The sequence below is a fragment of the Neoarius graeffei genome, chromosome 1 (assembly GCF_027579695.1).
Source record: "Neoarius graeffei isolate fNeoGra1 chromosome 1, fNeoGra1.pri, whole genome shotgun sequence".
Classification (NCBI taxonomy): Eukaryota; Metazoa; Chordata; class Actinopteri; order Siluriformes; family Ariidae; genus Neoarius; species Neoarius graeffei.
In genome coordinates, this window is record NC_083569.1 from 72,689,348 (window position 1) to 72,705,336 (window position 15,989).

General features: G+C 43.0%; 1 protein-coding gene across 3 annotated transcripts in view; it reads left to right on the forward strand.

Moving 5' to 3' along the window:
• Window positions 1-15,989, forward strand: part of hdac8 (histone deacetylase 8) — a 50,797-nt gene that overhangs the window by 24,140 nt on the left and 10,668 nt on the right. For all 3 annotated transcript variants that reach the window (XM_060922595.1, XM_060922667.1, XM_060922741.1), the window contains 3 exons: window positions 580-688; window positions 809-981; window positions 3,487-3,581. In XM_060922595.1, coding sequence (XP_060778578.1) covers window positions 580-688; window positions 809-981; window positions 3,487-3,581 — 377 coding nt within the window. The remainder of the gene's footprint in view (window positions 1-579; window positions 689-808; window positions 982-3,486; window positions 3,582-15,989) is intronic.

Below are 15,989 nucleotides of genomic sequence, written 5' to 3' on the forward strand. Positions count from 1 at the left end.
CATATTGTCAATAAAAGATCGGATACAGGTCAGATATGGGCGAAAAGATCGGATTTGAGTCACTTCAGCCTGCAGTGTGAACGTAGTGTGTCACTTCCTTCTCTGGGTGAAGTCTTGCCAAATGATGATTGAAGTTCGAGGTTGTCCCTGTCGTCTCCTCGATAGTTTTTCTACATATGGAACGCATAGCAGTGCGGGGGTTTTTTTTCTCACTGCACAAGAAGTCTCTATAAGCAAAGCGGACAATCCTAGGGACATTCTCTCCAGGCATTTTAGCGCCATCAACGTTAGTTTGTTCCTGAACATGATGTATGAACAGGTGAATGTGCATTCCCTTGCACGAAATTAGTATAAAATCAATGTAGATATAAATATCTTATGCCAAATCGTTATGGCATTTTACAAAAAATAAAGAAAAAATCCGAGTCCTCGTCTCCAATTTACGAGTCCGAATGCAGTTAATGCACGAGTCCGAGTCATCAGTGATCACATCCAAGTCATGTCACAAGTCCTTAAAATTAGGGCACAAGTCAGACTCGAGTACTACAAGCCTGATTAGTAGTGCTTTCATTTCCGCAGGTACAGGTGATGTGTCCGACACAGGCCTCGGGAAGGGCAGATGGTATGCTGTTAACGTGCCTCTGGAGGATGGAATCAGAGATGATCGCTACCTTCAGGTTTTTACCAGGTCTGCTGCTGCTCCTCACAGAGAACTGCGATGCTGATTTACCTCCAAGTTTGTGCTTATAAATGCAGATTAAATTGAGCATCTGATATGGAAACTTATTGAGCCTTTTGTTTTTGACAGTGTCATACAGGAAGTGAAAGCGCTGTTTAACCCTGAAGCAGTAGTGATGCAGTTAGGGGCGGACACCATGGCTGGCGACCCCATGTGCTCTTTTAACATGACTCCAGTGGGGGTAAGCAAATGCCTGAGCCATGTGCTGGAGTGGAAGCTACCTACACTGTTGCTGGGAGGAGGTTAGTGTGCGTTTAGTACACTGCTATTCTTTACACGGCAACCATCCGAATACCAACAACACCTAAGAATATTTGCACATTTACACACTACCGTTCAAAAGTTTGGGGTCACCCAGACAATTTTGTGTTTTCCATGAAAAGTCACACTTTTATTTCCCACCATAAGTTGTAAAATGAATAGAAAATATAGTCAAGCCATTTTTCTGGCCATTTTGAGCATTTAATCGACCCCACAAATGTGATGCTCCAGAAACTCAGGCTACATCCACACGACAACAGCAACGAGATTTTATTTAAAAAAATATCGCGTCCACATGGGCAACGGATCAGTAAAATATCAGGTACATATGGCAAGGCAACGCTTGCTGAAAACGATGCAATACACATGCCACACCTCTACATGCGCTGTAAGGGCCTCTGCATGCTCTTGCGACAAGGCTTTCGCAGATAGCTTTTCGCAGACAGTTGTAATTTATCGTTGAGCGGGGAGTAATAGGCGTGCGCGATGTTATTCACCACCACAACGCAAGGGGGCGCGAAGTCGCAAAATCGCTAGGAGTACTTGGTGGGTGTGGTTAGTAGAGTGTTTATCCTCCAGTTACTTATAATGACTAGAACTGGAGTCGTATAGATGTACGTACTTCCTCACTTCCTCGATCAACCGCTCTTCGTGCTGCTCCATCTTCGCTCGTGTTTTTAAAAATGGCGGTAGTGAAAACAAACCAAACCGGGAAAGTAGGGAAGCGGAAGTGCGTGTACAGCGGATGTAGAGTGGACCAATCAGAGCCCTCTTGTCTGCGACGCTGTCTGTGAGGCTTCTGCGGTGGTCACAATTTTTGGGAGGTGCGCGCAGAGCGTCTGCGAAGGGGGGGGGCTACGCAGACGCCATCTGCGACACCATCTGTGAGGACTGCATTGTCAGCATAAATTGGCCTTTAGACGGTCCCATCGGAGACACCAGAACAATAGAAGAAGTAGGACGCATGCGCATAAACCCCTTCTTCTACCCGGCGTGAAATACTTACAGGAACAAACACACAACAAGAAGAAGATGGCTGCGACTATGCGAGGAAATCGTGCCTTCTGTGTGTAGAAATGAGTTTTATTAGTGTGCATAGTTTTATATAACTTAATTTTCTTATTGTGTGTGAACATTTTGAAAAGCATTTTTATATAATTTATATAACTTTTTATATTGTGTGTGAACATTTTGAAAAGCAGTCTTATCCAATAAAAAAAAGAAATTCAAGAAATGGTTCAGTTACTTGTTTATTTAAAAGAAAAGCTGTATACAAAAGTGAATGCAATGCAGTGGTTCATATAAAACAGCGAGAGTGCTGCTTGTTCTAGTCATGTGGTTGTGACGTCATTGTAAACAAATCCGTTCTACTCATCCAGACGACTTCGCAACGGCGCCGTTGCCAGATTTTTCCACTCTGGAACCTGTTCTCAAAAAATATCGTTTTGGGGCACCCAAAACGCCGGTGCCGTGTGGACGCCAGGCCGAAACGATAAACAATTTTATCAGATTCACTTGAATCCGTTGCCGTGTGGACAGGGCCTCAATCTGCTCAAAGGAAGGTCAGTTTTATAGCTTCTCTAAAGAGCTCAACTGTTTTCAGCTGTGCTAATATGATTGTACAAGGGTTTTCTAATCATCCATTAGCCTTCTGAGGCAATGAGCAAACACATTGTACCATTAGAACACTGGAGTGAGAGTTGCTGGAAATGGGCCTCTATACACCTATGGAGATATTGCACCAAAAACCAGCAGCTAGAATAGTCATTTAGCACATTAGCAATGTATAGAGTGGATTTCTGATTAGTTTAAAGTGAGCTTCATTGAAAAGAACAGTGCTTTTCTTTCAAAAATAAGGACATTTCAAAGTGACCCCAAACTTTTGAATGGTAGTGTATAAATATGACATATATATTTATATATATCTTATTAAAGAAGTTCAGCGAAAAGTCCAGTCTGCTTATTTTGTCCCAGCACCTCTGAGATGTAAAATAAAGCAAGAATAAAGCAGTTTGAATCCTGCTATCTGGTCTGGTGGGCTTCGAGACGGCATTGAAATCTTTCAAAGCGATTCGGAGTTAACCGTCACGACCCTCATCACAATCACGCGACAGTAAAGCAGCGTGTTTATTTGTGTTGATAAGTAGAATTCCATTTTTGCACTAGTGTTAAGCAGTCAAGTTGATCATGCGTAACAAAAGCTCAAAGACGAGCTCATGTCAGGGACGCCGATTGTGTTTGTCCGTTCCTGCTGGTTGCCTCTTGTTCCTGTTGCCAGGTTGAAGCCTCGGCCAAAAAGTTTATTAGTGTGTGATTAAATGGGGGGGTGGTAAGAAAGTAAACTTTGTGATTTTAGCCATTTTGAAAAGAGCTCTGAACTCCAGACCTGCCTGACTAAGCATTGGATGAAAGGTAGTAATTACAGCAGTACAATAAGGCCCTTTGCTGAGATTCTCTCTCTCTCTCTCTCTCTCTCTCTCTCTCAGGTGGGTATAACCTTGCGAATACCGCCCGCTGCTGGACCTATCTGACAGGGACAGTCCTGGACCAGACTCTGTCCTCAGAGATACCAGACCACGAGGTAAGACCCCATCCCCTCTTTACTTTCAACACTCCCTAAAAATCATCCTCTTCCTTCCATCCTTCGTCTACCCCCCCTCCCCTCTGCTGAGTCACTGGCTCTAATCAAAGATGTCCAAGCGCCTCTCAATAAACGCATTTGTTTTCATGTGATTCAAAGAGGAGGGGTGTGTGTGCGCGTGTGTGTGTGCGCGAGCACAGTGTGAAGGGGGTCTTAACAATACCACTCTGTCCCTGCCGCCTGACAGAGAGGGGCTTGTGCTTTTCTTTCCTCAACCTTTTTCTCCCTCTCTCCTCTTTCCTTGGAGAAAGAAAGGGCATGTGTGTGCACACATCATACTGAAAGGAAGGGTTTTTTTTTTTGGAGAAGAAGGATTGTAAATTCCCACATAATTGCTTCTTCAGTAGAGAGAGAGCCGGAGAGACAGTGTTTGTAGGGGAGGGTAGCTGGATGGAAGAGCTTTCTGAATGTACAGTGATAGGTTGATATCTCTCTCCCTCTCACACTCACAAAGAGGGTCTTTTAGCGCTATAGAGGGCGCTTTCATGGTCAGCTAAAGAAAAGATGCTCTTGTTTCTTCAAACCTGAACTCTGGCAAGAGGTTGACCTTTAACCTCATTATTGGCCAAGCACCTCAAAAAAGACTGCGTAAACGTGGACTGACCACGGCGTGGAATAGAAAGCATGTGGGGTTATTGTGCTTTTATTCTATCCTATCTTATCATGTGCCTAAATTAGGAATAAAGCACAACCGTGCATGCTGTTATACAAAAATAATCAGTGACGGAACGGTGTGAGATTTTCCCACCCAGTAACAGCATGGCCAGAACAGTGGCGGCTGCTGGTTTTTAAAACAGGGGAAGCCCATTTTACGCATTCATCGTAAAACCTGTAGGCCGGATATCAAAGCATAGAAAGGTGTGCCCCATTAGCATAGTGAACTAGACAACCCTACCTAGTGGCAGAAAGTATTTTTGCTTGTACATTTCATGTTATAGTCTGGCTTGCCAGGCTAGTGCCTCATATCCTTAATCAAAAATATCAAACATCCAAAAATCACTGGCTATTCAACGAAGAGCCTTGAACATCATACCCTGATATGCAACACAGAGTCTTTAACACAACACCCAGCTGTGCAACACATCCTTGAACATCTTCTGCAACACAGTCTGGAAATTCATAACCAGGTAGGCTATGCAACACACAGAACCTTGAATATTATACCCAGGTATAACCTATAACACAGAGCCCACCATTCTCTTAACATTACTGAACAATATACACACTTCAGATTCATGAACATGAACACTATTTATACACAAATTCTGCCCTCCGCTCCTTTTCCAGAAAATGGTCTGTGACCCTGTCATACCAGCTGGTTGTGCTTTCCAGAGACTTCACCAATTTCTGTTAGCAGCTAGCACTGCAGATCCCAATAAGGCTCAAGCTAGCCTACAACCAGATTGAACTACAAATGAAATAAACGAGTGAATTCACGAATGATCAAACTGATAGAATGGATGAAAGTTAACGGAGCACAACGAGTAATATTTACATTTATTTACAGAGTAATGTACAGAGACATCAATGAGAAGAAACGTTTAGATGAAAAGAAATTCGGACAGCACTTTGGCACACGACTACACTTTCTCAACATCCGCTAGGGACTGACTGATCATACTTCCGTGTTCCTCGCCGAAGTACCGCCCTCCTCATGTCTTTCAAACACTACCTCCAATAATCCTTTATCAGCCCGGCTTCTTGTCCCTCCCACTGTCTCGTTTAGTCCCAGAGAAGCCCGGCTTCCCTGGAAGTGACGATTTTGTTGATTTTAACCAATAACAACTAGCCGAAATTGGCTGTTCAGAGCCGTCTCGTAGACTGCAACGGATACCCGGCTGCCAGTCAGTGTTGCCAGATACTGCTGACGTTTTCCATCCCAAAATATGTTCAAAACCCGCCAAAATGCACTTAAAACCGCCCAATCTGGCAACACTGCTGCCAGTCCATAGAGCCCATTGAAATAAGAAAGGTTACAGCCTGGCAGCAAAGGTGCTTCTCGTAGCGAACTGCAAGTTCGTCAGACATCACTCAAATAAGTTACAGGATAGTTATGAACATAAATACAATCTTGGGCATATATTATGTTATGCAAGTTATCGTTTTAATGAGAATTCAACGTCATAGACGCCGCAGTTTGGGGAGAGAATTTTAGGGGAAGCTCGGCTTCCCTTGTTGTCTCTGAGAAATCGCCCCGGTCCAGAAGTGTTTTATTCCTCTATAACCACATCAGGTTGTTACTGATTTCAGTTGTTCTATTAATTAAATAACACACTTTTAGTCATTTATAGTTAATGTTTAATGTTGTAGGACATCCACAAAACAAGTAGGTTCCTGTTATCCCTTATATTATAGCAGCTATGAACAGAGGCTGGTGAGAGAACATCTGTTTTTCCTCTCAAAGTTATTAAGACAAAAAACACAGCATGTCATGTTAAGAAACCGCAGACGCTGAAGATTCTCCTGAGTCAGAAAACATAAAGGAACGGTTTCTTTACCTAAATATCTCCTTACATCAATAATTACATGCTGTTTAAAAAAAACTGTGTTTATTATTAGGCTTCTATTATGTGGAACATCAACCATGTCAGGGCTTTCCACAGAAAAAAAATATATACCAGAGCGGTGCTACTGATGCAGAACCCAGCCTGTAAGGGCTGGCCTGGCCCGGAGGGCCCCGGATGCGGATAAGGGGGTGCGGGGGCATGCTCCCCTTGAAATTTTTGAAATTAGAGGCTTCGAATGGTGCATTCTGGTGGCATCTAGGGCTGATTTAGGCACAATTTGACTTTTTATTAAATTTGTTGTTTCTTGTCAAATATGCAAGGGGCAAAATTAGATTTGAAATCAAAACACTTCCTAGCACGCCTCTTCATTTTCCAATTCCAGGATGCCAGGATGGTTGGCACGGTGGTGTATTGGTTAGCGAAGGTCCGGGTTCGAGCCCCGTGGCCGGCGAGGGCTTTTCTGTGCGGAGTTTGCATGTTCTCCCCGTGTCCGCGTGGGTTTCCTCCGGGTGCTCCGGTTTCCCCCACAGTCTAAAGACATGCAGGTTAGGTTAACTGGTGACTCTAAATTGACCGTAGGTGTGAATGTGAGTGTGAATGGTTGTCTGTGTCTATGTGTCAGCCCTGTGATGACCTGGCGACTTGTCCAGGGTGTACCCCGCCTTTCGCCCGTAGTCAGCTGGGATAGGCTCCAGCTTGCCTGCGACCCTGTAGAACAGGATAAAGCGGCTACAGATAATGAGATGAGATGAGGATGCCAGGACCAGAATCGAGGTCAAATCACACAACAGCGCCATCTAGCGACCAGTGCTGAGAACATGGTTTTATGCATGTTGCGAATGGCAGGCAGTGCACGCAGCGAAACCCTTTTTCACTTCTGAGTTGAGTTCCAGGAGATAGGAGGTCTGTATCGTGAAATACCGTGACCGAGGTCTTGAAAGTACTGAGCGAGGCCCTCTGGGCCAAGGTCAGTATTCAAGGCCGAGGTCACGGTATTTCACCATACGGACCGACCTTAAGCTGGTAAATACTATTTTTTTTTCTTTACCAAATTCTAACAGAAAACGAGAGCGCCCGAAAGGGAAAACCGAGCCGAGCCGCCATTTTGAATCCTCATTCACGGCTGTAATGCAAATTGCTTTCTCCTCGGTATACGAGTGCACTTCCATGGCAGGAAAAAAACTATATTTTGCCGCCTATGTCGTCCCCTATTTATACAAAATTGAGTCATTCAGGAGTCAGCCATGTTTTTGCTCGGCGTTAGCAATTTACAGGTTTTTAGCTTTCTCCTGAAATGTTTTCTTTTATTTCTTCTTCCTCAGGGTAGTAAAACTCGCTTTCGCTGTGAACACTGTTGTTGTTATCCATGCTGTAAAATTAATGCTATTCTCCTGAGAAATGTGAAAATACATGTTGACAAAAATTGCTACTATGTTTGTTGTTGTGAACGAACGAGTCACCAGAGGTCCGTAACCAGGGTCCGTACTGTAGGATACAGACCCGCTCGCCAGCCAATTTGAGGAATTTCACGCAACTTGACAGGATTCTTTGTTATATGTCGCTAATACGCATATTGCGATTTCGTTCAGTTCAGTCACATTTTACCAGAGTTATGGCATAGTCGCCAGCGGAGGATATTGTGCTCTCCGAGCACTCTTCTTTTGGTGTGCAAGTGACAGTGTGGCGCTGACATCTCACAGCGCTGCGGAGCACCACGTATCCATGCTTTGGAGAAAGCCCTGCATACAAGTTCCTCCTATAGAAATGCTAACATATTACAAGTGTATGAATATAAATAATTAATATAAACCCTGCAACCAGCACGACTGTCTGAGCTGTGATGCTGTGGAAGATTAATCTGACTCATTATAATTGAGCATTCAGCAGTGCTGTGGAGCAATTTCCATTAACCACCTTAATTAGATTTCAGCCTAAAGCTCCATATCAGCTTATAAAGACACTATAATTTATAGTCAGCTATTAGTGTTATAGCACAAATATACATCCATGATAATCACTTTATTGCATAATGTATTGAGGAACATTGATGTTATGGTTTATGTCGTACCCTGGGAAGTATTTAAACCCAGTCCCTTGAGGAGAGTCCAGCCTCATTTCTCGTATGTCATTCTCAGATTCCCTGTATAGCCCTGTAAATGTTTTCCCATTAGTGGTGACCTTCCTTTGCTTAAACTATCTTTAACCCCAACTCTGCCTGTCGAAACTTCAGTATACGAGGTGCACACTGTGAGCGCTCCTCTCTTCTCCTCATCACCCGTCTTACGCCCTCCCCCCTCCTTCCTCTTTTCATAGTCTCTCTCTTATTTTTTCCCTTCAGTCTTTCAAATCACAGCAAGAGTCCCCCACCGCATGCACGGGCTCCCTCTCTCCGCCACTATTGTGTGTCCATCCAGGCCAAACAAAACACTCTTTAGCTGTAGTATGAGTTCAGAGAAGGCGATCAGATGGACAATTGGGGAAAGAGAAAGACATAAAGCTGATATAAAGTGTAAGGAACTAACCGAATGTCGAAAGCTATTTGAGCATGGAACGCTACTTTACTTGTCTTTCTTTCTGTGCTGGAGACTCTTTCTATGTTTTGCCCTGCCAACAGTGGAAACAATAAGAGGCAGAGATACTAAAGTAGGGAATACAACAGCTTCATTCAAGCAGTCGAGCTCCGCACACTCACACAGGCAGATGACCAAATGGAAGGCCAACAGAGGGTTATATAGCTAAACCCCAGCTGAGGACAGAACTGTCTTTTCTTTTCCTTTTATTTAGGAAAGCAGTCATGAGGTTGATGAAGCTTTTTCTCGCACGTTCAACACTTTACGGTTTGCAGTAGATGTGTACAAAAGTCTGCTTTTCGGTTCATAAAATTTGTAAGTTCTAAATGTCTTAAGTCTTAATTCATCCCATTATCCCTGTAACGAACATAAACTCTTCCTGTCTCTTGCTATTTCAGACACTTGTCTGCATTCCCGTAATGCACTATGTGCACCTGTCCTATGGTAGAGCTGGAGTCTCAAGCTGTGTCCAAAACATTCGCTGTAGCTGCCTTCATCCTCGGGCGGCACGGTGGTGTAGTGGTTGGCGCTGTCGCCTCACAGCAAGAAGGTCCGGGGTTCAAGCCCAGTGGCCAGCGAGGACCTTTCTGTGCAGAGTTTGCATGTTCTCCTCGTGTCCGCGTGGGTTTCCTCCGGGTGCTCTGGTTTCCCCCACAGTCCAAAGGCATGCAGGTTAGGTTAACTGGTGACTCTAAATTGACCGTAGGTGTGAATGTGAGTGTGAATGGTTGTCTGTGTCAGCCCTGTGATGATTTGTCCAGGGTGTACCCCGCCTTTCGCCCGTAGTCAGCTGGGATAGGCTCCAGCTTGCCTGCGACCCTGCACAGGATAAGCAGTTACGGATAATGGATGGATGGATGCCTTCATCCTTTACCTTTTGCCTGTGTTGTCTCATAAGGCGGTCTCCTAGAAGGCAGCACTTTGATATCTATGATAGTGAGGTAACTGTTTAAAGTAGGCTTCACACTGTTGCCAAGCTACCAGCATGTGCTAACTCTCAAAAGTCTGTTAGATAATGGAACGAATATTCTACGACTACATCAGCCAAAAATAAGTACAATTATTCTATCCACATTCACTGGATATGAGCAATCGCGCCCTCTGATTGGCTACTCTACGACTAGGCTATCAGCTCATATACCGTGAGTAGAGAAAAAACAAAATGGTGGCGCGTGTTGCTAAACCAACTGAGGGCGAAATAAAAACTACTCCAAAACAAAAACCCCCAAAAATACGAAAAAAGCAAGAAAATATGGAATAAAAGTATTTGATGGTAAGAACGTATCTTTTTTTTTTTCAAGAATTATTATAGCATTTTTCACAAATTGCTCCTGTCATTTTTTTTTTTTGCCGGTTTGTTTACATTCTAAGTGGAAATGATTTTGTCAGGCGTTTTGTATAAAGTTTTTATTTATTGAATTTGTAAAAAATTCAAATAAAAATTAGTCATGAAAGTGTTCCGGAATTCCGTATTTTTAGATTTTCCTCCGGATTTTTTCTGCTAATGACCCGGAAATCCGGATATTTGACAACTCTTGAAAATCACCGGTTTTCCGAATGGAGAAAATTTATTTTTCGGATTTTCCGCGTTCCTAGATGCGGCGTAATACTTCGCATCGTCCTTGCATGGGCGCAGTCCTTAAATAGCCCAACCATAGTTCGTTGATTAAAGACAGGTGTTCTTTGTTAACGGCGCGCGTGCCGGAGCTCGTTGGGCGCGCGCGCCCAAGGTGCGCCTTCAGGTGCATGTGCTAAGGCGCACAGGACTGACACCGTTTTAGTTGCGAATTACTTGTGTTAATAATTCGCCATGTCAAAACAAGCAAAACTTTCCTCCTCCTTTCGATGTGAAGAGAGGTAAGCAATTTATTAATTTTTTTCCCCATCAAAGTTGCATTTTGTGGTTTCGAAGCTAAGTTTTAGTGCCGTTTCTAGATCACAACATCAAGAAAACGTGGAAGAAACAGCAATAATGGAAGAGCCGGTTTCTAAGCTGCCTAAAACTAGCAATGGGAATTATTTTTTGTTACGTAATGTACTCAGGCTGCTAGTCAGTGTGTGACACACACACCCGATGCCCCTAATTTATATGAGAAATTTGTTATTCATTGGTGTGTTTAAGTTTACAGACAATATGAACTAATGTAAACAATTGGCTTCAACTCGCATAAATATGAATTGGAAATGTTTAGTTCACTTTAGCTTCTGCAAACGCACAACTCGACTAAAAGATTGATAAACGAGGCTCAAGGTCCCCAACCTGAAAGCTTTAGAAACTCTAACAGACCTTTACTTTTTAACAGCACTGTTTTGGGATTTTGCTGAGTTTACCTTCAACTGTCTGATTTTTTTTTTCAAAGTAATGAACTGTGTAGCAGGAAAATCACCGTGTTTTCTAAATGCACTCAGGAAAATTACTCATTAACTAGGGGAATTAAATTTGATATTTTTGACATGTTAATCATTAATGTACATGAAAGAAAAAGGCTTAAAAGTTATAACTTGTTTTAGTGAAAATAAGTACTAAAATGCACTAGAATGCAGGGTTTTGCGTGTTATTAAAATATTTTCCGGGGACGTTGCCGCACCCCCCATATTTCAGGGTTTTTTCCTTTGCTCCACTTTCATCTCTAAAAAATGCTCTGTTTTTCAAAATCCAGTGAATGTGGATAGAATAAAACAGGTATTCCACTCGATCTCGTCGTCATGTACGACTTGATTTTGTGGAATAACTGTTAATTAGCTGATATGACTAAATTAATTTGTCAGTGCTGGCTGTTGATGGAGCTGATATTCCAACTTATGGGACATGAAGGATGCCTTTATTCCACCTTCACCCAAAAGAAGGAATCTCAGAAGGCGCCAGCATTGGCTTTGGATATGTTTGGAAGCCTTTCTGCATATATACAGCATGAGTAAGCGGCATTATTGCGTAGGTCTCTGTTTTGGAGTCGTCCAAATCCCTCCCTCTCTGAGCCTGACTAGGTCCCTCAGATACCCATGATAAAAGCTTCTGCCCTGTCCAGGCACAGTTTGTTCCTTTAGTCTGCGACTTTCAGCTTAAATCTTTCGTGTTTCATTTGATGTTTTCAATGTTTGTAATTGGAATAATTTTACAATGAGAAAATCCCTCAACTCAGTCTAAAAATAAGCCTCAGCTGACGAACCATCCAGGCAGAATTAGGCTTTGTCTTTATCTGGCCTTATCAGTGATAAGTGGGAGAAGCAGATAATGTTTTTGTACCCGTGGCATTAGGCGCCTGGCTGTGACCCCTGGGTGGAAATGGCCATCGCTGTTCAGCAGGCTGTCTGTATGTGTACATCCTCTCTCCTCTTTTTTAGGCCTTGTTTTTAGTCGTTTCCGCTGAGCTGTTCCCAGCACAGCCCAGTGAAATAACAAACAGCAAGTCCTGTGTTTCCCCTCACCATAGACTCACTCCATTACTCAGCTTCTCGCTGTCTTTTTTTTTTTAAACTTACTTTCCCGTATCCATCTTTTCTTTTACATGCACTTTCTCCTTTTCTTCTAGATATAGACACACACTCGTGCTCTCGCTTTCTCTCTGTTCACTTTGTGGTGAGTTTGGGAGGAGTCCAGTACAAGTTTCAGGGTGTTAGATACCGGTAGCTGGACAATCAGCACCATTTCCCTCTATTGTGCGATCTCCCTCTCTCTCTCTCTCTCTCTCGACTAAAGAGTCAGTGTCATATAGAAAACTATACAGTTAGCACATACATTACAAGTACAAGCTGCACATGCAGTTATATATATATGCACGCGCGCGCACACACACACTGGAGGACAGCTGTGGTTATGCTAGTCAAACATTGCTAAATGGATTAGGAGCACTCCTGTCCCATGTGAATGATATTTGGAAGGGGAGGGTCTGGCCCTCCTGGGATGAGTTCGTGGAATAAAAGAGACCGCACTTTCTAGTGTTTGTGCTGGTTCTTAGGCGAAGAGAATTGGGTGTGAATAGAGTGTGAGAGCTGCACATACAAAGAAATCCTTTTAACCATCTTACCCTTGTGGTACATTTGGATCTGTTGAATAATTGGAATGCAGCTCGATAAAGAGGACTGTATGGCAGGAGCACATCACAGATTTTGATTTACTGATTTAAAGCAGCTCATACCATCCTCTTTTAGTTGTTCTTTAACGTGTGATAACGTTTCTGAATCTTGTGTACGTGTGGTGGTGCATGCGGCTGTGCATGTGCTTGCGTGCACTCCCTGTCGGTGGTTGGATTTTTTCTGAGCTCCACCAAACTCTGGCGACGGTTAATCTGCCGCTTCTCCACCTCCCAGTCTGTCTCCACACGGTATTGTGGTATACAGGCCAGTTCACACAAACACACAACCACACAGAGGTGGTGCTACAGAGGAAGGCAGTAAGACTAGACGACGTGATGTTTTTGCGTTGTCTGAGGATTTGCCCCTTAAACATGGGTTCATTTCCTGTTTTTAAGTTGATGTAGAAGGTAGAGCTGGAAAAGAATAGCACAATATGAATGTAATGTAATACGTCATCATTGCAATATTTCTCTCAACATATTGAACCCTGGCAACACTGGCAACACTTTGTCTGACACCGTAATCATTTGATTATAATTCATTTCTCACTCTGTTTTTAGAGATTTATCGAAACACTCGGAGAAACCTTATCCAGAATCTGTAGCTGAATACAAAGAGCATACTGTGCAGCAGTAGCTTAAAGCATATTCGAACAGGTCTAATGCACAGCATTAATGAAGAAATGGATCATGTTCTCTCTGTAGTCAGGAAGATGAGCACGGGTAAGTTCAAACAGGGTTGCATCATTTCTTCATGAATCTATATTCAACTGTAAATGCTAATTCGCATCTAAATTACTTCTGAAGCATTTGCAGTTGTCTCACACAGCAGTTACGCTCACACTTCAACCAGTGTTTCAGTCCATCTGACTCATGTCCCTCAAAATACAAGATAATCTGCTTTTTGTTTTTTTCCCCCCCCACCCTATTGTCTTTTTCATTGTAGAGATTGATTGATTTATATCGTGCACTTTCACTTTCCGTATGTCATGAACTTTATCCAGATTAAAACACAATGGAGCATGCTGCTGTAGGAAAATAATCAACTATGGCATCTCCTGAAGTGCTTTGTTCCAGTTATAAGCACAGCAGTTTGCCAACACTAGTATGTTCTTTATTTACACAACCAACATCGAACAGCAAATGGACTCTCAGATCATTTACCTATCTGGTGACTCAGATGTGGAACAATCTCCCTTTAATCAAGTTTAAAGTGCTGATGACACGTTTTTGACATCTTTGGCGATGTTTTATAGCATAAAAAGTAATTCCCGATGATCCATATATTAATTCATGAAGGCGCCTATTTTACAAGTTATGATAAACGCGGCTATTTGGGCAAATTTGACGGGGCTGCAGCACCCAGGAGACGAAAGAGGAGGAGGAGCTATATGACGTCAGCGAAAGAACCTTCCTCCTAACTTACCAGTTTGTTGTTGATGCGGCAGGTGTTCAGTTTGTCATTATTAGTATTATTATTATACATCATTATACATTTTATATAGTTATTATGCCTTCGCGTTGTGTTGCCGGCTTTTGCTCCAAAACCCACAAGGATGGGGTAAGTTTATTCAAGTTTCCCAGAGATCCCGAGCTGCATGCAAAGTGGGTGAAGCAAGTCAGGTGCACTCGTGACAAGTGGGAGCCCTCACCAACATCTGTCCTGTGCTCTGAACACTTCGATTTGGATTGTTTTGACACCCTTCCCAGCTTAAAAGAATCTCTTGGGTGTTCAGTTCAGCACAAACGTGTGTTACTACCATCAGCAGTGCCTACACAGTGTTGCCAGATTGGGAGGTTTCCCGCCCAGTTGGGTGGTTTCAAGTGCATTTTGGTGGTTTTTGAACATATTTTGGGCTGGAAAACGTCAGCAGTATCTGTTGCCAGATACTGCTGACGTTTTCCAGCCCAAAATATGTTCAAAACCCACCAAAATGCACTTGAAACCGCTCAACTGGGCGGGAAACCTCCCAATCTGGCAACACTGCCAGTATTCCGGAGGGGGTCTACTAGTAGCTATGCCGGATCCAAAGACAGTCCTCCTGTCAGAACATGTGTTGTGAAACGACATAAGATAAAGGTACGTAGAGCTATAGATTCTACATGATAATCATAAATGTAATCATAAAGTCGGCGTGATATCAGTCATGTATTTGCTTGTGAAAGCTTGTGGCTTTCATGTAACTGCCGCCTAGCAACGAGAGGCAAAGGGTAAAGAGGGTAGACTATCAGATTCTATTCGGAAGAGATCAACACAATTCTAGACTCCCAGAAGAGGAAGAGCTAGCACTAGAGAGTTCACCGGCGTTTTCATGCGCCATTTCCATTGAGTAGAACCAGAGTAGAACAGCCAGTGAACCGCAGCGTGTTCTTCCGCTGATGTCACAGCATGGCCGCGAGCCACGGACCCAGTTTTCTTGCGCTGTGCAATTAAAAGTTGGATATTTGCGTAACAACAGCTTCTTTTCACGTAATTATAACAGAAATCTAACATGTTTGCCATGTTGTATAGTTTATTTAAGAAATTGCATAGAGTCATGTTTGTGTCATCAGACCTTTAAATGCGCCATAAAGAAAACAAATCATACTAGTGGCATGTTGGGCAAATGTAATATTTCTGATCAATAAGGTTAAATTGTATTTAGTTATATGTTCAATTTAACGACATTTTAAAATTTTTTTAAATTTTTTAATTTAATATTATGTCATATAAGACCTTGATATAATGGTTTATATTCTATCCACAGTCACTGGATATGAGCAATCGAGTGCTCTGATTGGCTACACTACTACTAGGATATCAGCTCATAGAGAAAAACAAAATGGCGGAGATCATCAAGCCAGATATATTGCTTTGTTATCAAGTATTTAAAAGAAACAGAAATAGCTAAAAGAATATAGTAGAAGAAGAAACCTTTATTTGTCACATGCACACTTCAAGCACAGTGAGATTCATCCTCTGCATTTAACCCATCTGAAGCAGTGAAAACACACACACCCAGAGCAGTGGGCAGCCACACTAGAGCACCTGGGGAGCCGTCAGGGGCCAGGTACCTTGCTCAAGGGCACTTCAGCCCAAGGCCGCCCCACGTTAACCTAACTGCATGTCTTTGGACTGTGGGGGAAACCGGAGCACCCGGAGGAAACCCACGCAGACACGGGGAGAACATGCGAACTCCACACAGAAAGGCCCTCGCC